The sequence below is a fragment of the Podarcis raffonei genome, chromosome 8, assembly GCF_027172205.1.
Source record: "Podarcis raffonei isolate rPodRaf1 chromosome 8, rPodRaf1.pri, whole genome shotgun sequence".
In the NCBI taxonomy this organism is placed as follows: domain Eukaryota; kingdom Metazoa; phylum Chordata; class Lepidosauria; order Squamata; family Lacertidae; genus Podarcis; species Podarcis raffonei.
This window is the reverse complement of record NC_070609.1, coordinates 88,412,011-88,436,550: the sequence shown is the minus strand read 5'-3', so window position 1 is coordinate 88,436,550 and position 24,540 is coordinate 88,412,011. Positions and strand designations below refer to the sequence as shown.

General features: G+C 48.0%; 2 protein-coding genes across 3 annotated transcripts in view; both read right to left on the bottom strand.

Moving 5' to 3' along the window:
* Positions 1-24,540, bottom strand: part of LOC128420040 (low molecular weight neuronal intermediate filament-like) — a 206,169-nt gene that overhangs the window by 159,843 nt on the left and 21,786 nt on the right. The gene's annotated exons all lie outside the window — the stretch shown is intronic.
* LOC128420042 (aldo-keto reductase family 1 member B1-like) lies at positions 2,790-24,139 on the bottom strand. 2 transcript variants are annotated; one of them, XM_053401436.1, is made up of 10 exons: positions 23,994-24,139; positions 13,542-13,709; positions 12,700-12,816; positions 10,746-10,823; positions 9,926-10,042; positions 9,154-9,260; positions 7,977-8,064; positions 5,616-5,699; positions 4,722-4,810; positions 2,790-3,368 (listed from the first exon to the last, which is right to left on the bottom strand). In XM_053401436.1, the coding sequence occupies exons 1-10, from the start codon at positions 24,063-24,065 to the stop codon at positions 3,326-3,328; spliced, it is 963 nt and encodes a 320-aa protein (XP_053257411.1). In that variant the 5' UTR covers positions 24,066-24,139; the 3' UTR covers positions 2,790-3,325. The 2 variants fall into 2 exon arrangements, with proteins under 2 accessions (XP_053257411.1, XP_053257410.1); XM_053401435.1 differs by lacking the exon at positions 23,994-24,139 and adding an exon at positions 15,411-15,521.

Genomic DNA, 24,540 nt, shown 5'->3' with positions numbered 1-24,540 from the left:
ACAGCTTCCCAGGGACATCAACACCAGCCCAGGGGAAAGTCCCCTGCTTCCTGTTTCTCTAGTACAAATGATCTTAGACCATTCAATGTTGTGAAGCAAATTGATAGGAAAATAGGTGGCACGATGGCATTAAATGTTAGGGAGAGGAGAGGGAAGAACTTGACCAGTGTTAGAAACTGAGATATGAAAGCTAACAGCTAAATGGCACCTTAAACCTGTGTTATGAGTGTGACAATGGAACGTCTAGCTGCTCTTTTTTTATAACAAGAATACAAAGCTGAAAATGAATGAACTGCAGCTAAAACATTACGTTCATTTTTCACATGGTTTGGTCCTTCACCTGCCCACCCCCCTAATATTCTTAAGAGGGTCTCTTCTCCTGTCTTCAGAGAGTAGCTGGAAGTAGGGAGGCAAATAACAGGTCCTCCTTCCACTCTGCAGTTTAAATCCGAAATGTTAGGCACAGTTCTGCACCCAGAGCTCAAATTGCTCGTGCTAATGAAATTCCCTGTTGCAAAATGTGCCTAGAACAATGGGAGTTTCAAACACTGAACTTGACCCAGAGGCTACTATTTCTGGCAGCAGCAGCCCTTGGTTTGTAATAGGCCATCCATCCCCTGCTGTTTGGACTCGGGTCCACTGTAAGTAAAGTCAAGTACTGCTTAGCAACACCAGGAGGCAGTGTTGCCCTAAGCAGGAACCACAAAGGCTGCAGTCGGAGGTACATTCAACATCCCAGGCTGCCTTTTTGATAAAAGGACTGGGAGAAGCAAAGGCTGCAATTCTTTACTTCCTCACAAAGGATTGCTTGTCCCAGCGCAGTACAGAAAAGAGCATTGTTTCAAACTTGCTGTTGAACAGGCACCTCTAACCCTGCCATTTACACTATTTAAATGAACATATGACCACAACCCCTTTTCCCAGCTCAGCATTGGTCCTTGGCTGCATAAATGGTCAAAGCCCTGCTGGATGTGTGGAATACCGAGGTAACAGTTCTGCTCCTATGCCTTGACGTTTATGCTTGTGGCTGCAGCTTCCACTATATGGAAGCCAGTCCTTCCGAATGCTGATAATGCCTTATAGACTGAGGTGCAGTGGCGTAGCGTGGGGGGTGCAGGGGGGGCCGGCCGCACCGGGCGCAACATCTGGGGGTTAGGGTTAGGGGGCGCAAATCCACGGGTTAGGGGGCGCAAATCCACGGGCTAGGGGGCGCAAATTACTTGCCTTGCCCCGGGTGCTGACAACCCACGCTACGCCACTGCTGAGGCGTTAGCTACAAGTTCTGTAACGGGTCAGAGACTCGATCCAATCATACCTGCATTAGCCTCAAGTTAAATCTCTAAACTCTACAAATAAAGGTAAAGGGACCCCTGACTATTAGGTCCAGTCGTGGCTGACTCTGGGGTTGCGGCGCTCATCTCGGGAGCCGGCATACAGCTTCCGGGTCATGTGGCCAGCATGACTAAGCTGCTTCTGGCGAACCAGAGCAGCGCACAGAAACGCCGTTTACCTTCCCGCTGGAGCGGTACCTACCGTATTTTTCGTTCTATAGGGCGCACCGGCCCATAGGACGCACCTCGTTTTTTGGGGGGGGAAAATGAATAAAAAAAAAATATTCCCCCCCCAGCCGCGGCTGCCGCCCCAAGCCTTGCGCACACCTGCCCGAAGCACGGGGCGCCCTCCGGAGGGCTCCGCATGCTTCGGGGTGCAGGCTGCCGCCCCAAGCCTCGCGCGCCCGTCGGGACCTCCCGCCGGGCGCGCAAGGCTTGCAGACACTCGCCCGAAGCACGGAGAGCCCTGGGGGGCTCCCCGTGCTTCGGGTGACAGGCTGCCGCCCCAAGCCTCGCGCGCCCGTCGGGACCTCCCGCCGGGCGCGCAAGGCTTGCAGCCTGTCGCCCCAAGCACGGAGAGCCCTCCGGAGGCCTCCCCGTGCTTCGGGCGACAGGCTGCCGCCCCAAGCCTCGCGCGCCCGTCGGGACCTCCCGCCGGGCGCGCAAGGCTTGCAGACACTCGCCCGAAACACGGAGAGCCCTCGGGGGGCTCCCCGTGCTTCGGGTGACAGGCTGCCGCCCCAAGCCTCGCGCGCCCGTCGAGACCTCCCGCCGGGCGCGCAAGGCTTGCAGACACTCGCCGGAAGCTTCGGGTGACAGGGTGCCGCCCCAAGCCTCGCGCGCCCGTCGGGACCTCCTGCCGGGCGCGCAAGGCTTGCAGACACTCGCCCGAAGCACGGAGAGCCCTCCGGGGGGCTCCCCGTGCTTCGGGTGACAGGCTGCCGCCCCAAGCCTCGCGCGCCCGTCGGGACCTCCCGCCGGGCGCGCAAGGCTTGCAGCCTGTCGCCCCAAGCACGGAGAGCCCTCCGGAGGCCTCCCCGTGCTTCGGGCGACAGGCTGCCGCCCCAAGCCTCACGCGCTCGGCGGGACCTCCTGCCGGCACGCAAGGCTTGCGGACACTTGCCGGGGCTGCAGGCTGCTGCCCGCAAGCCTTGTGAGCCCGCGGGAACTCCCGCCGGGCTTGCAAGGCTTGCAGATAGCTTCCTGAAGCCTGGAGAGCGAGAGGGGTCGGTGCGCACCGATGCCTCTCGCTCTCCAGGCTTCAGCGAAAGCCTGCATTCGCACCATAGGACGCACACACATTTCCCCTTCATTTTTGGAGGGGAAAAAGTGCGTCCTATGGTGCGAAAAATACGGTATTTATCTACTTGCACTTTGACATGTAAAGTCAAATAATTCAGTATTAATTACAAATCAGAAATAAAGTGAAGTTGCAAATAAGTCATGAGGCTCGTGCAATCGTACTATGGGAGAATATTTTGATTTTTTTCATTCAGTGAACTTTCAGAGTGGGGAAAATGGAACACACTTAACATTCTCCCTCACCCCAAGCATACAGAACTTTTCAAACTGCAGGTGCGATGCGGAAAGCTGAGCGTGCATATAAAGTCAAGCATTTAAACTCCAACATGTGGGGCAGGGCAGAGGCGGGGCTAGCTGTTTTCTTGGGGGTGGGGCTAGCCTCCCAGGGGGGTGGCATGGTGATGTCACCCCCCCTCAGGGATGACACCTAGGGCAGGCCGCACCTGTCGCACCCCCTTCCTCTGTCAGTGGGGCAGGGTCAAGTCCAGCGGAAGCAGAAGCACCAGACCTCACTGCAGACAAACCACTCGTCCTCATTTCACTTATGCCCCATGAGACACAGCGAGGACATGGAGCAGTCAGCCTTGGGAGAGCAGAATCAACTCGCTTTGGTTAGATGCAAAATGCAGAAGCCATCTCCATTATTTCCATGCCTTGAAGCCTGGGAGGGGTGAGCGCTGTTGCTTGAAGAATCACTCATCCTTGGTAAAAGGGTAGTGCTTGTGGGTCCCCATCCTGTAAGGAAAAGCAACACTCCTTAAATCAATGACAGCCCTGCAGCATCTTCTACCTAAAAGCTTTGCTGTGAACGCTGGTCGTTCTTTCAGGCAGAGGGCCTTCTTGGTAGTGGCACTGACCCTGTGGAACACCCTCCCATCAGATGTCAAGGAAATAAACAACTATCTGACTTTTAGAAGACATCTGAAGGCAGCCCTGTTTAGGGATGTTTTTAATGTTTGATGTTTTATTGTATTTTTAATATTTTGTTGGAAGCCGCCCAGAGTGGCTGGGGAAACGCAGCCAGATGGACGGGGTATAAATAATTATTATTATGATTCCAAAACAAAAACAAAAAAAACCGCTGGTTGTTCCTACCACATACAGCTGTTTCCAAATATAAACAATGCTTACAAAGCCTCGTGTCTGCGTGAAGATGCTAAAGTTAAGTGTGGCAGCATCTACCCTCTGGAACTCCCTGCCCATTGCTATCAGGCAGGCAACTTGGCTGTGCTCCTTTTGGCTCCTGCTAGAAACATTTTTGTTTAGACAAGGCTAACCAGACATGTAGAATGTTGCTGTGCGTTTTAATCTGTTTTTGGTTTATTGCTGGTTTTATCTTATGAATGTTTTAAGGAGTTGTTGTTACTGGTAATTTTTTTGTTTTCTCTCTTTTGTAAACCACTTTGAGGTTTTTGGTGTGTGTTTTTAACAATCAAGCGAGGTACAAAATTTATGAAATAAACAAACAAAGCACCCATCAAAGTTAGTGCTGCCTCCTGTGGTTTTGAGTTGCAGAACGCTCACCCAAAAAGTTGCCCACCCCTATGTGAGTTCAGAGGTCAAGCCTCTGCTTAGTCTTTCCCAGCTGTGTTGCCCTTGGCATTACATGAGGCCACTGAACACTTGAGTTGCTGGCTCTGGCAAATCTGTTGAATGCAGTGGGTGGGTTTATCGCTAAGGAGCTGTGGCCCATCTTCATTGGCCAATCTGACTGTCAGCAACCTCATGAGCCGGAGAGAGCTCAGGAAAGCCACATTTCTCCTATTTACAGGTCAAACAGAGGCCAATATGGGTGTTTCATCCACCTAGACAGCACCTTTGATCTCCACATTGTGCTGGGAAGCCAGTGTGGTGTAGTGGTTAGAGCGTTGGACTAGGACCTGGGAGACCATGGTTCAAATCCCCACTCAGCCATAAGTGACCACGTGTCAATCACTGCCTCTCAGTACCTCACAGGGTTGTTGTGGGGATTAAATGGGGATTAAAGATACTTTGAGCATCTTTAAGAAAAAGGTGAGATATAAGGCAATAAAATAATTACATGTTGCACACCCTAAAGTGTCCGATATTTTCAGCACACAGACTCACCCTAAGATGTCCCAGGCCACAGCCCGTGCCCCACAGTGCAGCGATTCCAGCTTTTTCATTTCTTCATCCGTCAGTCGGAAATCAAAAACCTATAAAAGAAGAGAAGCAATGACTTTTGCTTGGAAATACTTGACTTGGCACTGTGCAAGTAGGTGCAGTCTTTGAAAAGGAGAAAATCCCAAAGGATCTGAGGCCTGATATCCAAGACAGAAACTTTAAACCCCTTTACTTTCAAGTTGGTAGCAAAGATATTAATGGATATTTTTTAAAAAACAGCTTTCTCCTGCACCCCAACTACCTTTTGACACCAGTCAGAGGGAGGCAAATTATGTGGGGTTATAAGAGACTTTCACAACCCATGCTCCAAAACTCATTGAAAACTCAGTGTTTGACCTTACATTTGGCTGAGGTTACAAAGGCGAACCCCTCCCTTCCTTTTTTTTTTTAAAAAAATATGGCCATTTTAAGTTGATATTGTTTAACTGTGATACTGGTCTTTTTGGGTGATAACCATCTAAGTAATTTCCACTGAGATTAATGGACCCAACTTAGTCATGTCCATTAATTTCAAGTTTGTCTGCTTGGAATACAAGATAGTTTAATATCATCATGGGCATTTCAAGATCTAGCTTAATGCTGCATTTTTATATTTATTTTCATGCGAATTTAAAATCTCAGTGCTTAATAGTCCAAAGGAACAAATATTTAAAGAATCAAGTACACTTTTTCAAAAGAAGAGCTTTGATATCTATGGGCTTACTCGCCTCCTTAACAGCAAGATCACACTATTCATACTTCAAGTAGCATCCTAAACTTCGGCCCTTTAAGCCTCCAGTCTGCAGCATCTTGAAGCGTTTAAAGGTGTTAGTAGAAAGAGCTTGACGTCTACTTTACCTTTGAATTCTCGATGATGTGAGCAGGTGTCTGGCTTTTTGGAATAGTGGCTATGCCACTCTGAATGTTGAAGCGGATCAGAATCTGTGGAGACATTGGCAATACGGAGAGACTGGTCATCATTTGGACTCTCCCTGTACTTGCTGTGTCCGGGAACTGGCAACATTCATCATCACAAACTTGGACACTTGCCTTTTTCAAGAGCCAGGACCACCAACCCAGATTGCCTTGAACCAGCTGCTCTCACCCAGGGGACGGTCAGTGCCCCCTCCACTGTCAGCACTACAGCCACCACAAAGGCCTTGCAAATATTTTTACTGAGCCTTCGCTGTAAGCACTTCATGTGTGTGTTTTTAAACAGAAAAGGGAGGTGGTTAGAAATAAATATTATTGATAATAATAATATAGCCTGCCAGCATACATCCGTGGATATTGTTAGTGATGCATGAATAGAAGCAGTCACTGTCTCTGCAGGTACAATCCCCGGCCTCTCTGGGTATGGCTGAGAGATACCTCTGCCTGGATACTGCTGGCCAGTGTTGCCAGTACAGTGGTACCTCGGGTTAAGAACTTAATTCGTTCTGGAGGTCTGTTCTTAACCTGAGGTACCACTTTAGCTAATGGGACCTCCCGCTGCCATGGCGTGATTTCTGTTCTCATCCTGAAGCAAAGTTGTTAACCTGAGGTACTATTTCTGGGTTATTGGAGTCTGTAACCTGAAGCTTCTGTAACCTGAGGTACCACTGTACTGAGCTAGATGGAGCAGTGGTCTGACTCTGTGAAAGGCCGCTTTGCTTATCTTCCTTTGTCAGTTGTAGAAAAAGCTTCCCCTACCTGGTCACCTGGAAGAGATTCTTACTCATGTCCCTGAGATACTGCAAGTAGCAGTTCTGCAGTGCCGGTCAATTCCGCTTCTATGTAAGAATCTACCATCCCCTTCCTATCTTAGTGCTACAGCTTCTGTGCCCTGGTGCATCCTTGTGAATATTCGGAGCTGTTTTATATACAGGATCAGATGAGATGATGTAGCCCAATATCATCCGCTTTGCCCACAGAGTATTTCCGAGTTTTGCTATCCGATCTTTTAACTGAGGTGTCAGGGACTGAACATGGGAGCTTCTTCATGTGTGAAATCTACACACATACAAAAAATGGTCTGAAAATGTTGTTTTTTTAAAGTGCTTTTAAAAATACATTGAATTTTCCCTAAGGCTCGCCATCGCCATCCAGTGTCACACTGTATATTGCACTTAAAGCACACTTAAAATGTTTTATTTGCAGCTGTATATCTGAGTCTATGGTCCCTCCCCAAGCCTTAGACCAACAACAAAGGCCGTTCCTTGCTCCTGCACTGACTTCAGAGAGCAAAGGCACAAAGAGAGGAGGTTTAGGAAGGGGCCTTCTAGAGATCCACCAAAGTCAGAGCCTGACCAAGGTCCTGAAGCTGTTTATTAGGAGGCCATTCAGGAAGAGGCATTCTAAAACATTATGGTGTTTTGTTATGTTTTTAAAAATGTTTTACTGGATTTTTTTTTATTGTTGTTTCTAACTCACGTGAAGCCCTAGAAGTAGCTCAAGAAAAACTGCACATGCAATAAGAACCATGATAAATAACAGCTATTTTGTTCAATAAACCTTGTGGACTCACGTATTCACGACACTTTTGCTTCCATTATCTCTATCATACGACTCTTTTAAATGTAATCAGTCACATGCTGAACGAAGGAGAAACTGACTGGATGTTAACTCAGCCGACAACAGCTTTCAGCAATTTGAATCATCTCAGATAAGCAGGGCTTTGACTTTGAGGCGATCTCCTTTCCTTGGAAGTTACAGCTTGTCAAGGCAAGGACTGGTTGAAATTGCCTAGTCAGGGCAGTGGTCTTCCACAAAGGGCAACAGCATCCTGATTATGCAATTTCAGCTTGCCTGCCATGCAACTTGGGCCTTCGTCAACAAAGAGACTTGGACTGAACAACTAACGGCAGGAAAATGGTAAGTACTTTAGAGACGCAGACATTTTGAGGGAAAGGGCTCTGCGGCACCCCAGGAGCTGCCCTCCAATGTTCTCCTCCATCCATCCCTCTGTGATACTAGGCTGGCTGGCTAGTTAGAGAAACAATCTTTGCAGTGCTTGAGTAGCTGTGTTGCACGATTGGGAATTATTTGACAAGCAAAATTAATACAACACTTTCGAAACTGGTACCGTTGCCTTGCTCTCTGTATTCCCCACCCACCTCTGATCTTGGGTCGTAACTCCTGACACAAGCAGTCAACTTGCAAAAAAGGAGACGTTTTCTGTTTGAACAACAACTATTTGCACGCACCTCCACACACACCTGCACACCTGGAACACTTTACCTGAGCTGGGGACTTCCCATGCTTCTTAGCAATCTCCTTCACCACAGGGTCCTCCATGCCATTCTTAGGATCCAGAGGACCTGGAGGGCTAGAGGGGAAAGAGCCTTTCAAACTAAGGCTGTTTTTCTTTTGCATTTGTAATCAATTAGTTTTTTCCATGTCTATGCCTCCCTTCCAAAGGAGCCCGGGGCTATCAGCATGCGGATTAAGCAACCAAAGCTTTAGCTAATTAATCTGGAGGAGGGAGGGAAAATATCTTAATTGATGGGTCTGGTTTTCAATCTACTCTGCTTGTGCTGAATGTTTGTAGCAATAAATTAAAGAGAAAATGAGGTTATTAGAGGTCTAACAGATGGTTGTTTTTGTTTATCAAATTACAAATCATCTTCCCTTTCCTTGGTGTCTCAAGAAGAAGAATATGAACACACATTTGAATCTAATCAGCTGATTAATCACCTGCTTTTTAACTCAGTAAATCAAGTCACAACACCTTTGAGGAGTTGACTGCTCCAGTGATTCTGGTTTTGTACCTTTTACATGCAAGAGCTGACCAGATTGGGGGACACTTCCTTCACTCCCAACAGCTCAGTGCAAGCGAGGATGTCTTAAAGACGTCTCCACTCCACCTGGTCCTTTATTCTAGGAATGAAGCTCCACTGGAGAACTGTGTCCTGATGTAACTCAGGGTGCCTCCAGACTCTCGCTATTTTTCAGGAGAGATTCAAGCACACCCCCAAACTGTAGGGGTGTGTCTGCACCATTAAAGTGAGTTGAAAGGTTCTGTTGCCCTAGCACAACAATCCACTTTAAAGGGGGGGGGGTTGTTTGCTGGGGGAGGTTTGCAACACGATGAGGATGGGAAAGTGTGGCGTGACCAAATGACACGCGGAAAGAGGGACTGGGATGGAGGCAGGACACTTATTGTCATATAAATATCCAACCCAAAGAAAACAGAATGAATGCTCAATAGAGACTGGATATAATCTATTCTCTGCCATAGGCTGTGCAGGGAAATCAGGACGCATGCCAAGTCCACAAGCCACCTGCAGAGGCCCTTCTTCGCAGGCTAGCCATCCCACCCCCAACCCGGTATTGCCTGCCAGAAGAACTACTGAAGATGCGTACGCTGTGCAGAGCAGAACAGGGGGCCCTTAAGGTACAAAAGACAGTGTCTTACAAGGGGCGCTTGGGGGATGTCAAGGGGCTGTATCCTGTGAGGGCCATCTTTTTGGCCTTGGTGAAAGCAATCAGCGCGCGCTGGATCTGGTATACGTGCCGCTCCACCTGTGGAGGAAAGAGAGAGAGCCTAGAGCATGGGTAGGCAAACTAACAGAAGAGGTTGCTGGGCCTATCAGGCAAGCTTTTTTGTAAGACAAAGACCTTAGCTGGCCACTTAAGTGTCCTCATTAGCATCCCAAAAGAATGGGCTAGGTTGAAAGAATTACAAGTGATGGTGGGCCTTTCCTCCACCTGCTCACTAGCTGCTAGGTAAGAGAACAGTAGCCAGAGTGTGAGAGACAGAGCGGAGCTGGAAGCAGGCTGGAAGATAGAGAAACAGAGACCAGCTTGCTCTGTGCTGGATCCAAAGCTGTGACTAATGGAGAAGCAAGATCTGTTGGGGTGCTGATGCTGTGAGCTCCTCCATCTTGTGCTCAGGTTGTATAGATGTGCAAATTACACCATACATCCTAAAAACACCACAAGGAAACCAAACCCGGGCTACGCACGTGGAACCCCTGGAGTCTCTCACTGCTTGGAGATTGGGGTGGCACATATCAATAAAGCCAGGGAGCAAATGCTGGGAGATCATAACATGAGCTTCTAAGGCCACCAGCTGCATCCTCAAGCAAGTGGGAATTTGAACCCATGGCCAAGGCTGTCTAACATGGCCTCCCTCCTATTGGATACAATTCTGACACTTCCAAATGGAAGAAGAAGAAGAACGATACCTGGAGAACATCTGGCTTAATCCTTGCGATGGAGAGCAGCCGCTCCAACTGGCACTGGTTGAAGTTGGCCACCCCAATAGACTTCACCAGGCCTTCATCCACCAGCTTCTCCATAGCCTGCAAGAAAAGGGACAAGTCCAAAAGTTTAAGAGCAGCTGGTCCCTGGCTAAGGGTGATGGGAGTTGTAGTCCAAAACATCTGCAGGGCACCAGGTCGGCAAAGGTCACTCTAGAGGCAACAGGAACATGGGAGGGGAAAAGATCCGGTTGTGTTTCTCTACACACTATGCCTGGTAGACAAAGGTGTGAAGTGGTAGCCCTGTGTGTTTTGAGGTGGCGTGGGCTGTGAAGAAAGGCCTCAACCTGCCCCTGCCATTTCTCTAGGCTAGTCTGTCACTTATCTCCTGCCAGTCTCTGCAAAAATGGTGCTTAGGAGGCCTGTGGGAGAGGGGCAGGACCTGACCAACAAACTCAGCGTCTTACTGGTCAGAAGTCATAACCCTCCAAAGATGGGGGGGGGGGAGACTTTAGAAAGGTGAGCTGCCCTCGCAGCATTGATCTCTCCCACCACCAGGGAGCCAAGCTGGACTTTCTAAAAAGCTGCCTGTGTTTCTTGCTTACTATGATTCTGTGTATGAACTAGTCCCTAGGACAGGAACATGACAATGTAAGGCTAGCCATGACTACCTGGAAGTGAGGCCCACTGAATTCAGTGGGGCTTAGTGCCAAGTCAAGAGCCCCTTTCCTTGGCGGTGTCTATGTCAGCAGGACTCTGATCCAGCAGGCAACTTGTGGCAAGAGGCACAGTGGTTGTCGCTTACCTTCCACGTGTCCACGTAATCGACATCAGTCTGCAGAACCTTCCCATCCTTCTGGGGCAAGGTATCACCCTTGACGTTCTACACGAAAGAGAATGAGAGCATGAGGGGCGGAGAGACTGTGCTAGCCATCAAGGCATGGCTGTTCACACCTGCCTTGCCCCCCCCCCAGCAGGTGTACCTAAGCTCCCTTGAGCACTTGGCAAGGAGACGTATCAGTGCCAGTGGCATAGTGTGGGTTGCCAGGGCCCGGGGCAAGGCAAGTATTGTGCCCCCTGACCCATGGACCATGAGCACTCCCCGAGTCCACCAGTCCAGTACTGAATAAAGTCAATGAAAGACTCTACCACACAGACTTCTTATCTTATCTTCAACGTGAACAGATTGAACCCCTTGAGACCTTTGCCCCAGCAGCCCCCCACTCACCTCTGCAGCACCCCTGAGACCAGCAGCACCAGCTGGCAAGGGGGGAGAGCAGCGTGGGGTGGAGCTCCTTGGCACCACCTGCTGATGGGTGCAACGGCTCGGCAATCTACCCAAGTGGCAGTGGCGGTGCCCCATGAGCGTTGAGCATGGCAGAGAGCAGGACAAAGGATTGGTCAGCAGTGGGTATCTTTCTAAAGCTTGTGTGGAAGGTGCCCTGGCAACTGGGAACCGCCAAAATCCGCTCCTCAATCTGCCCACATGAACTTTGGGAGATGTTCTGTGTGAGGGGGAGAGTGCACTGCTTTTTTATTATTCTTTATTTTTCTTTTGAACTTTTGCACCCCACCAGTGACTTCCTCCACAGCCATGGGGGGGCTGCTCTGCTCCCCCTCCCCCTCCCCTGTCGGTCTGCTTGCCTGTTCACCTGCTTTCCCAGAGCACCCCCCCTCCCTAATGCTCCCACGCTTTGGCCCGCCATCGCCACCCACACCCCCCGCTAGTTATTTAAAAGGACATTCCATGTGCTTTAAAATGTGTTTGGGGGGGGCCTTATGGGTTTTCCTTGTTCTTGTGTTTATTATGTATTTTGTGTTTTTATTTTGTGAACCGCCCTGAGATCTTTGGATAAAGGGCGGTATATAAATTTAATAGATCAATAATCAAACAGAATGGATTGGAGCACCAATGTATTTAGTCATGCAAAATGCGGTACACAAACAGGCCACCGCCACAAGGACAGGATGCAGCAGGATCATCTTGCTGCCACCAGGTGGCGCCTGTTTCCCTCCTGATGAACCTGAGGCACAGATTATTCCTCTAGCACAGAGCTTTCCAAACTTTTCATGTTGGTGTGACACTTTTTAGACATGCATCATTCAGTTTTGCATCATTCGGCGACACGGCAATTCAGTTTTACAAACAAACCAGAGGCTAAACCCCTTTCCAGCCTCAGGAGCAGCACGGGGAGTATTCACGTGACATATTTACACACTGCAGCCGACACACAAACGTGTCACGACACACAGTTTGGAAAGCTCTGCTCGTGCAAGAGCCATACTGAAATGAATGGGACATGACTGCCGGCCTCTTGCACATGTCCTGTTCATTTCTGTAAGGCTTGTACAGAGGAGCCGCCCCATGGATCACTCTCCATGGGGCAGATCTGCCTACATATTGCTTCATTGCTTCAGGTGAGCCCCACCTGTGAATATCCAAACTTCCCACACTGAACCTGCCAGCAGACCAAAGGCAGCCTTTATTCTGCGTTGCAAGTCTCGGTGCTACTGAAACGTACAAAACGCAAATAGACATAAATGCCCCTGAGCAGATGCAGAGTGCATTTTCCTGACTCCTGTGTAGTGTGTAGCTGCAAAGTGTGTCTCCACCCCCCCCCTGCCAACTTGGCTCAATCAAGGACTATTGGGTGGGGGCTTCCAGCTTAGATAGAGCAGGGCATTTCCAGAGAGACCTTTCTGGGGAAACAGCTGGAAGAATGAGCTGCTCAGGACAGCCAGGCAGACTTCCACTTCACCTTAATGCCCATGGGAGAGTGCATCAGGTACAGATCCAGGTAATCCAGGCGCAGCAGCTTCAGGGTTTCCAGGAGAGCTGGCTTCACATCTTCAGGAGCGTGGTAGCTATTCCACAGCTGCCAAAGGAAGAGCATTCAAGTGAGTCTGAGGAGACATGCATTTTAGAACATTAGAAATGCATTGTGTCTGGATCAGGCCAGAGGCCCCTCTAGGACAGCAGCCCTCCTTGCTGTTCTTGTTCCTCAGAGCATCACAGGACACAGGCCGTCTCCCCAACCAGAATTTGTGCGTGCATGTCTAAAAGTTTGAATGAATTCAAAATAATTGGAAATTTTATTTACATATTGTTCTAATTTTTTTAAAAAAAGCTTTTCTTTACAAAGGCTTAAATACAATGGTGGGATCTTCTCTGGAAAAACACGAGACAAATGAGGAGTGATAAACAAGGTAAACTTCCTTGCCTTTGTATCCACCAAATGATGGGAAACAGAACCATCTGAAGGCAGCCCTGTTTAGGGAAGCTTTTAATGTTTGACAGACTATTGTATTTTAATATTTTGTTGGTAGCTGCCCAGAGTGGCTGGGGAAACCCAGCCAGATGGGCAGGGTATTAATAATAATAATAATAATAATAATAATAATAATAATAATAATAATAATTTATTTTATATAACCAAGATGCAAATTTGGAAATCCAGTCTCTGAAATTTGAACTTAAAGCTCTGAACTGGAAACTTCAGACTTTTGGATTTTGCTTTCAAAGCTTATTTCAGACCCAGCCTCCCCCAGGGACTTGTATTCATAGCTTCTTGGCAGCAGCAGCAGCAGCACAACAGCTCACCTTACTGACAATAAAAAGGTCCTCTCTCTTCACTGGCCCTTCCTTCAACACTTTCTCGAAAGCTTCCCCGATGGCCCCCTCGTTGTCGTAAAAGTAGGCACAGTCGATATGCCGGTAGCCGTTTTTGATCGCCACTTCAATGGCCCCCTGGACAATACCTGGAGGAGACTGACAGGAAGAGAAGACTTCGTTTGACCCTTGGAAATGCGGATATCATGCCCTCAAGACCCACCTTTCACAAACACATATGGAAAGCAGAGGGGATGCCTGGAAGCAAGAGAGGAAGTCAGGGTTTAAGTGCAATACATAATAAATAAAAGCAGCAAAAAAAATGATTGGAAATCATTTGGCATCTCAGACTCTCTTTCACTGGAGGTTTTTACACAGTGGTCGGATGGCCATCTGTCAGAGATTCCTTAGTTGTGATTTCTGCATCGCAGGGGGTTGGACTAGATGGTCCCTGGGTGTCCCACCCAATTTTAGGACTCCATGATGCTATGACTAATCTAGCACAGCCCAGCACAGCTGCTGGAAAAGACAGAAAAAGCACTGAGTGGTCCACCAAGACAAGGAGACTTCAAGAATTAAAAATCAACATGAATATTTAGCGTGATGGATGGGCTGCCTGCTGTCTCCAACCCCAAATCCACAGAGTCCCTATGACCACCTGAATGAAGCTCATGGGCAGCTGGTGCTGCCTGGACCACAGCTTGGGAAGCCCTGTGCCAGGTTACAAACACGTGGGCACTGGCCAGCAACCATTAATTCTGAAATAATCTGGTTGATCTTCCAGGAAATTATGGAACAAACTTAAGCCTTTCCCTCGGTGAGTTGTGTAAAGGGAGACACAAAGCAGTCACTTGTTGGCCTAGAACCACACTTGCAGGGTTCTCCAATTCAACCCCTTGCAACGCACAGATCTCAGCTAAAGAATCCTGTTAAAGACTTAGGCAGTCAGGTGCTCTGTGGGCATGATCCGACACCCTGAGCAGCGTAAATGCACGTCTAAACTGGGGAGGGGGAAACACTGCAGGTAAACAGCCTTTTTGTGCCCAGATTTAGGGGAACCACCCATGGTCTGTGGGGGGAAAAGAACCAGAAGAAGCAAGAGTCAGACCTGGACACCAAAACACCTGTCCGCCCGTTGAGAGGGGTGTACACAAGGGCTGGGTACTATTTATTTTCCTTGTTAAGCAATAACTTGATAGCACAATCCATTATCTTGAACTGGCCCTTTTCCATTTCACGCCAACAAGGGCTGGATGAGAATTTGAGCTCTGCCTATTTGAACAGAGAAGAAAGGCTTTATTTGCCTTGTGGCCAAGTCCCTCAGGCAACCCCAGCTCTCTGGCAAGGCGAGGTACAGGAAGGTGCCCTGAAGAAACACCCACAATGCCCTGCCATAGCCAGGCTCCCTTGCTTTGCACCTTTTCTGGTCTTATCAGCCAGGCTCAGTTGTCCTGCCTCACAAGAAAGAAAGAGGCAAGAGTTCAAATGAAAGCCAGTGGGGTGTAGTGGCTAGAGCATCAGACTAGGCCTTGGGTGGCCAGGGTTCGAATCCCCACTCCACCACGAAGCTCCCTGGGTATCCTTGGAGGCCAGTCACTGCCGCACAGTCTAACCTACTTCACAGGGCTGTTGTGAAGAAGGGGAGAACCAGGTAGATCACCTTGAGCTCCTTGGAGGAAACAGTGGTATATAAATGCAATAAATAAAATAAAAATAAAAATAATACAACCCCAAGCCATTATTAGGCCAATAGGCTTCATTAGGCCAACCAAAACAACACAAAATAGTGTATGAAAGCTTTTGAGAACTCCAGAAAGAAGAGGTATGACAGCCATCTTCAAATATATAAAGGGCTGTTACATGGAAGAAACTTGTTTTCTCCTGGCTCTGGAAGGTGGGACTTGAACCAATGGTTTCAAGTGACAAGTGTACAATAGTGGTGACTTGATGTGACATTGTAATGGGGGACCCCACCAAAAGTTTGGAGAAAGTGCTGTAGGCATCAGTCACAAAATGGCTGCCCTGGAGGTGTAGCACAGCACAAAATGGCTGCCACATGTAAAAGAGCAGAAAAGAGAGACAGGAGGACCACATCTTTGTGTGGGCATGCTCTCCCCAGCGCAGTCTTCTTCCTCAATGGGTTGGAAGGAACCTACATCAGCTGCCACACTTGTGGGAAGGTGGACACCCAGTGCCAATCCTGGCAACCAGTGAAAGGAAGGCATAGCTAAGGGGGCATGCTGTTGGATTGGCTGAGGCTGTGCAAACAGGATCTGAGCAGGAAGAATAAATGACCTCTTGTGCATTGTGAATTTTCGAGGAGATATGAAACATGCTGCTTGGCACACTGGTGTCCATGGGCACTGTGTTGATGACGCCTGTTGCATGACCTCTGCCCAAAGCAATTGTTGTTCAATAAGCAATGGACATAATTGAGACAAGATGGCCTTTTGGCTCCCTCCCAACTCTACAATTTCATGTTTCTATATCCTCCTCAAAGACTTTGTGCAAACAAATGAGGACGAAAGCTCAAGAAACAGGTCATCTGGATGTGATCTGAGAGAGCTGGCTTCTGCCAAAGATTCTCTCATAGAGGTAGAGGACATTCCTTCCATGCCTCCCTCTCAGAACTCCCTGCTCCCCGGGGGAGAGGAAGGGTTAGGCCAATGTAAGTCGCTTGTGCAGATGTGCCCTCAGGTGGCTTTCTCTCAAGAAGTTTCACAGCTGGCTCAACGCTCCACTTAGCTTGCAGGGTGTGGATGGGATTAAGCTGGCAGAACAGTCGTCACATGCCTCTGCCTGTGGCTGTGATCTTGGCATGATAACGCCCAACGGAGACGGCTGCCAGCTTTGCAGAACAAGGAAGCATTGAGCGAGAGGTTGGGCAGGGGGGCTCTGTGTTGGAGGCACAGATGCTGCCCGTTCGAGGCAGCCTCAGGGCTGGCAACGTGGCCAGGGGCCTTGCGTGACACGGCAGAGGCCGCCTCCTGTAAACAGCCAGGCTGGGAGGCTGGCCTTCATCTGCGTTTCAACTTTTGTCCGAACATTATTCTGGGTGGAAATTGAAATAACGGGGAACCTGCGCCAGGAATTTGGGGTGCAGATTTAAGCCAAATGGTTTGAGCAAGAAAGGGGCCTTCACCCCGGAGGCACAGCTGAAGAAGCAACTTGCAAGAACTAGCCGTGGCAGATAGCTCCTCCTTCCCAGCCCACCTCATTCTGACTGTGAAGGCTCTCCACCCTAGAGAGAGACAGTCAACTCATGACTTGCACAGGGGGTTAGGTTCTGAGATTGTGTGTAAAGCGGAAATTGAGTGTAGCTAGAACCACCCCAGAACCACCCCTGCGTGACCAACCCTACTTTTGTGTAGCCAGTGCACCAAACAGGCCTTGTCCCACCCCGATGCAAAGCGGCAAGGTTTTAAGCTCTTTGGCTTGCTTCCCGGGCTCTTGTTAACTTGATTTAACAATCTTATTGTCATCCTTTTTAAATTTTGTGAGCTGCCCTGAAAATGCTTGATAAATTTATGTTTATCAGATGAACAGAAGAAGAAGAAGAAGATGTGAAATAAGCAGAGAGAGAGAGAGAGGGAGGGAGGGAGAGGGAGAGAGAGAGAGAGAGAGAGAGGAGAAGCTTGTCCTGTTCTTACCAGAAGCCACACCATGTGTCATAAGTGTTTGTACCTCTGGGATACTTCAAGGAATCACACAGTGCATTGCTTATCAGGCTTCCTCAAACTCGGCCCTCCAGATGTTTTGGGACTACAGTTCCCATCATCCCTGACCACTGGTCCTGCTAGCTAGGGATCATGGGAGTTGTAGGCCAAGAACATCTGGAGGGCCAAGTCTGAGGAAGCCTGGCTTAGATTGTGTCCCACATAATGGGCACTCTGACAGATATGGCTCCCTTTCTGTTGATCTCATCCCATCTGGTGCAACCAACCGTTTCCTATTCTGCAGTGGGCGGGCAGTTGGAGTCCTCTCATGAGGAAGCCACTGGAAGCATAACAAGGTTTCCCAGTTTGCAGAATCCAGCCTTGTATGACTGCAGCTGGCTTCACCTGCTGCACACATATAAGAACATCAGAAGAGCCTGCTGGATCGGGCCCATCTAGTCCAGCATCCTGTTCTCACAGCGGCCAACCAGACGCCGGCGGGAAACCAGCAAGCAGGAATGGAGCACAAGAGGCCTCTCCTCTCCTTTGGTTTCCAGCAACTAGTCTTCAAAAGCATTGCTGCCTCTGACCATGAAGGCAGAGGCTAGCCATCCTGACTAGCAGCCACTGATAGCCCTTTCCATCATGACTTTGTCCAATCCTCTTTTAAAGCCATCCAAGTTGGTGGCCATCACTGCCTCCTGTGGGAGCCAGTGCCATAATTTAACTCTGCTGCGTGAAGAAGTTTCCCCCCTCTCTGCATCTTAGCTAGATTAAATTGGTTATGCATCAGGGGACGGTGGAGGAGGGAACTGAAGCTTCCAAGCCTCCCATCTGGGCTTAATTTTGGGCTTGGCCTCAGGAAATACAACTCAAAACCTGTGTCAGTCAAGCGAATGGCATCTTAATTCTGAATTGTGGAACGGAGCCAGTGGAAGCCCTTTGTGTGGGAGGACAAGAACAAATACACAATTTTCTGCAAAATGCATAACATTAAGGCAGGCCCCTTGGCCGCAGAGAAAAAAGTTTTGCTGCCCATAATAAGTTCTTCAAAAGTCCAAATGGACCGTTTGCGAATTTCCAGTGTTTGTAAAATGAATCCAAGAGCCCTGTAGATTAGAACTTCCACGGGGTTTAAAAAGAAAGGACTTATCTGCCTTTCTGTAAGAACTGGCACTTTGGAAAATTTGGACAACCTGATCTGCTCAGAAGTCAGTCCCACCAATTTAAATGATACTCAACTCCAGCATGTGTATTTAAATCATAGAATTGTAGAGTTGGAAGGGAACCCAATGGACATCTAGTCCAACCCATTCCAATGAAGGAATACACAGCTTTAGAATCGCTGACGGAGGGCCATCCAGTCTCTATTTAAAAACCTCCAATGAAACTCCACCACCTTCCTAAAGTTTAGTCAGAATCTCCATTCTTGTAATTTGAAGCCATTGGTTTGGGTCCTGTCCTCTGGAGAAGCAGAAACCAAGTTTGCTCCATCTTCCGTCTGACAGCCTTTTAGATGTTTGGAGATGACCATCACAGCACCTCTCAGTCTTTCCTTCTCCAGGCTAGACATACCTAAACATACACCTGTTTTGCATTTCCCACGCCTATTGTGTTAATACTCATTGACTAGAATGTAAAATATGATTTTGCAAGAGGCCCTTTGCCACCTTCCATCCTGCATTAAGAACATTCACTTGATTATGCAGAGAGCGCACAAGAGACTCATTGATACTTTGAGCATCATGGGTAAAAACATTTGTAAAAGGTTTTTAAAAGAACACCCTATAATATATTGCTACTATTTAATTAGATGTACAAACATAAGAAAAAGACCCGTCAATATAACCACAATCGGATTCTAAATATGTATCCTTAATGTACATAAGAAACCACTTTAGAACTTCTAAAAAACAAATTACCGTAATGCCACAAATGTGTATAGATTTACTGCGAAATAGATATTGATTATTGCCTTCTGGAACACCTGTTTGCAAACTCTGTACATCTGGCTTTTTCCTCTCCATTGTACATTTTGTATAATTCATTCTTCTTTTGCATATTTTTTTTAAAATAATGTGCTTAAACAGATTAGAATTTACCAGCTCTGTAACTTTGCAGTAACTTAAAGTTAAAAGCATTGAATAAACCACTGTTCTCTGAGTATCACCCAAACCCAATAAACCATTCACTAACTCTACCCATTGTTTGTGTGACCCTGTCCATCCCTATTTCATTCAGGTAATCTGACCCTCTGCCTGAAAATGGCCCCCTCTTCCCCCACCATAATCCCTTTACATATTTATTTCATTTAAGTTCATTTCTATGCTGCCTATCTTCATTATGGAACTGATGGCGTTGAGTCGACTGTAGTCCACAAACCGTAGTTCACCTCACATCACGCCCAGTCCCTGTTACCCTAAGCCTGCCCACCAAAAACTGCCCCAAAGCTGCTGCCATTCTTTGATGTCTTTGTTAAGAAGACCCTCTTTCTCTCTTTTTCAGATGTCCCAGCGAGCCTGACCTCAATTTGCCAAGCAGGCAAGACGTCTGCTTTGCGTTATGCTGTTCTCAAAGTCAGAACGTAAGTGGGTTTGTTTTTTTGTCCTGAAAGAAGTCCTGCCTGGAGCCAGGTTTACGCCGACTGGAAGAAATTTTGTGTTTGTGTAAACAAAGGAAATTGGTATTCTGGCAAGGAGGGGAGAGGAGTGGCTGGTGTGAATTATGCTGAGCTGGGGTGGGGGCAAGGAGCCCATTTACTGAAGAATCCAGACTGAAACACCCCTCTTCTGCCACAGTTTCTCCTTGAACTAAGAATGGCTTATTTATCACAGGATGACCAGGGGAGGAATGGACTTCTTTATTTTATGTTCTTGCCCTATAGATTTCATAAAGGTTGTTCTTGCTGATTTTATATAGTTTAATGATGCTGCCTGCCCTGAAATTAGTTTTATGGTGTACAGTGGTACCTCGGGTTACAGACGCTTCAGGTTACAGACTCCGCTAACCCAGAAATAGTACCTCGGGTTAAGAACTTTGCTTCAGGATGAGAACAGAAATCGCACGACGGCAGTGCAGCGGCAGCGGGAGGCCCCATTAGCTAAAGTGGTGCTTCAGGTTAAGAACAGTTTCAGGTTAAGAACGGACCTCCGGAACGAATTAGGTACGTAACCAGAGATACCACTGTATATCCGACACCCTCCACTATAAAAACTAGCAGCCTGGGCCTGAAAGAGATGCCTGCCCTTGTGCCACAAAGCACCTTAGGTTGGGCCAAATCAACTTCAGTGAGCAATTTCATGGCAAATAAGAGGACCAGTGTCTGCCAGCCATGGTGGGCATGTGCTATCTTCAGTATTGGAGCTGGGATGCCTGTCTCTTCTAGAGAACCTGCCTTTGGTTCCCGCAGTGGTGTCCAAACCTTTTTCAAAGAGGGCCTGATTTGATGAAGTGAAGAGCCATGAGGGCCAACCAGAGTTGTTGACCTTTTTTTTTAGGATTGAAGTTGTTGAGGTTTTTTGTAGGATTTTACAGGGGCCAGATTAAACCAACTGGCGGGCCGAATCAGGCCCCCGAAACCGACTTTGGACATGCCTGCTGGAGGATTTAAAGCGTACAGAAAAGTTATGGGGACAATGTGGCCTACCCCACAGGGCTGTTGGAGTCTTGAAACAGCCTTGGTCACGATATAAGTGCTATCTAACTGCATTCTGAGCGGCTTGACCAAGCTGACCCTTGGGATTCTTTCCAACTTTACAATTATATGAATCACGGCAATATTTGCTGGGGTCACGGCCAGCTGTCAGGGCTGTTGATGTGCCTCCTCTGCAATGCTGTGCTTGGCTGTTCCTTCCCCCAAAGGACGGGAGACAGGGAGGGTGGATGTTCCCGAGCTCAGCTGGGGCTTGGTCGCCTGGGGCGAAGTAGGGGCCTTTCTGTCGGACAAGGAAGGTGGCCAGCAGCTGGTTCCTTTCCTCGCCTTCCCCTGCCTTGCCCCAAGGCGCTTCCTGGCTGCCCAGGATGGGATAAGATTTCCAGAGCAAAATGTTTCTTATTTCCTCTCTCCGTCCAGCCAACGGACTCCTCCCACCTGCAAAGGTCTGGCTCTTCTGGACAGGGAGAGCTGCTGCGGGGCAAGACGGGGCTGGTGAAAGTTGCCAACTTGCCCCGAATGCAGCAGGCCTGGGAGGGGCCTGTTCCCCCTCCAGAGCAGTTTTTCCAAACTGGGCACCCCCTGCCCAGATCATAGCTGTCAACCTTCCCTTTTTTTGCGGGAAATTCCCTTATTCCAGCACTGTTTCCCCGCTGCTTCCCACTGCTATCCCGGATTGTTAGATATCCCACAGACTGTCCCCGGGACAGGTGAGGCTGCTGATCCCTTATTTTCAAGACTGCTGATATCCTATTTTCAAATCTGAAAGTTCAGAGCTTTGGCCCAGATGTGCTGTACTATTTTTAACATCTGCATTTTAATAACAGGCAGGTAGCCATGTTGGTCTGCCGTAGTCGAAACAAGCAAAAAAATTCCTTCCAGTAGCACCTTAGAGACCAACTAAGTTTGGTATTGGTATGAGCTTAGTTGGTCTCTAAGGTGCTACTAGAAGGAATTTATTTTATTTTATTGCATTTTACTAGTTTGTTTTAGAGCTTGGTTACTTTTCAACGATCGTCTTCTATAACTTTAAAGCTTTTTGTCTTTTATCTGTGTCATTTTAATTTGGGCAAGTCACTTTGAGTCCCAGCCTGGGGGAAAGGATATGGATAATTATAACGGTGGTTACAATTGCAGCCCCAGCTTCCAACAGACCCATCTGGCAGGGCCAGGATGGCTAGCAATGGAGGGGTGCTTTAGTCCCCCAAACAGGCAGAGGGCATCCGATTGAGGAATGGGGGCTCCTAAACCCCAGAGTTGAAAACAGGGGCGTGCTTGTAAGCCACCTCCCAAAGCGGATTCGTTTTGCTTTGCAATGCCCCCCCCCGCACTGTTATCATTAAAAACCATAAAGCATTTTGTTCTTTAGGTTAAAGGACCACTAAGAAAGTTCTTTGTCACCTGTTATCAAAAGCTCAAAATGAGCATCAATAGCATGGGAACTGCTAAGCTGTGCTCACCAGCAAAATCATGCTTTGGGCATTAGAGATAGGATTCCCAGCTGCCACTGAACCCCACTTTGGAGATTGGGGGTGGATGGGATTCAACTTCAGATCATTGGTTCCCAAACTTTTTTGGGCCACTGGCCCCTTGGTTCCATAAACTCATGTCCCGTGCCCCCCCCGCCCTATAAAAATGCATGAAGGCAGCAAACCTCCTTTCTCCTTTCCTCCCAGCAAGTATTCAAAGGTAGACTGTCCCTGAACATGAAAGCTCCACCAGTCCTTCATGAATTTGGGGGAAGGGTTTTTCCCCCCCTTACCCAAAGCTATCTAAGCTGGTGGCCTCTATTGAATCTTGTAGTAGAGTTTAGAAAGGAGTAAAAGCTCTGTCTTCCTACAATAAACCATCCAGATTTTTTCTTAGTCAACTTATTTGCTAAACTCAGAAGTCTCTCCCCTCCCTCCAAAGTTCAGAACAGGGATGGCTAACTTCTAGTCTGCAAGATTATAAAAATCATTTTTAAAAAAATTATATACCACTTGATTATAGTAAAGCTTCCAAGTAGTTTACAAGAAATATTAAAATTATTAACAGAAAACAGTTTCCCTCGCAGCTAGCTGATCCCTTCACCACTCACAAAAGATCGCAGCTACAGGTAAGAACTTGAGAGTCAGCGTGCTGTAATGGTTAGAGTGTTGGACTAGAACCTGCAAGAGACCTGGGTTCGAATCCCCACTCGGCCATGAAGCTCACTGGGTGACCTTGGGGGGCAGTGACTGCCTCTCCACCTAACCTACCTTGCAGGGTTGCCGTGGGGGTTAAATGAGAGGGGGAACCACACTCTGCCACCTTGAGCTCCACAGATAAAGGGGGGGGTATAAATGCAGTAAATAAAATAATAATAAGTAAGAAGATGGTGGCTGCTGGACCAGACCAATGGCCCACCTAGTCCAGCATCCTATTCTCCCAGATGCCTCTAGGAAACCCACAAGTGGGGAATGAGCACAAGAGTCCTCTTTCCATTCCTAATGCCCCCCCCAAGCATTTGCACTGGCTCCCCATCTACTGCCAAGCCAAGTTCAAGGTCCTTGTATTAATCTACAAAGCCCCATACAACTTAGGTCCAGAGTACCTCAGGATCCTCCTGAACCCTCAAGTCCCAGCTCCATCACTGAGATCATCTGCAGGAACATCACTGGCCATTCCTCAAGTTGGTGAGGTGCACTTGACAACAGCAAGGAGCTGAGCCTTTAGTCTCATTGGCCTGGCGCTGTGGAACTCTCTGCCACAAGAGATTCAGCAGGTGCCTTCTGGGCCAACTTTTAAGTGCCTGCTGAAAACTTTACTTTCCTGCCAGACCTATGCAAGGCAAGTAAGAATCCATATTTCCAAAACAGTTCACCGATTTCTGATTTAAACTTTATAAAATGTGGTTTTGATTGTGTGGTTTAACATTCAATTGTTGTAAATGGCTCCGATACCTTTTCTGGATAGTGGTATGTAAATGCCTCTGTAAATAAATAAAACAAACTGCCACTGACTGAGGAAAATTGCATTTCTCTCAAGTGAGTCCCATAGCCATCCCTAAATTTGGAGAAAGTTTTGAGGTCTGGCTCTCAGCTTCCCACCCAGTTTCCTGACAGCGAGAGAGGAACAACAATTTAGATGAGCAAAGCATCCTTTTTTGCTTACCAGCCAGGTGCCCAGGCCCAGCTGCGGCATCTTCTTGCCAGAAGGCAGAGTCAGGAATGTAGTGGAAGCCATTGCGACTCTTCGGAGTTTGGTTTCTCTCAGCTGTTGCCTTTCACCATTCCAGGCACTGGGTTTTTATGCACGAGATCCAGGAAACTGGGGGATTTGCAACACCCACATGCTCCCCAGTCATTGGCTACGTTTTCAGCCAATGCAAGGCTGGAGGATGAAAACTTTTACATAACTATCTGAAGCTGGACCGTGAAGCCCCACCCTTCAAAAAACATAAAGACCTTATACATTTTAGGTGGGATGTGTGCATGTGACGGCATGCCTGCGAGGGTCAGTGAATCACAGAATGGTAGAGTTGGAAGGGACCCCATTGGTCATCTAGTCCAACGCCCTGCAAAGCAGGAATCACAATGAAAGAGAGAAAGCTTTGTGCTTGCATGCGTGTCTGTGTTTGCATTGGCCATGCAAGGCCAGCCCAAGACATTTTGCTGCCTGAGGCACAGTACAAGGTGACGCCCCTCATTATTCCTTGCAC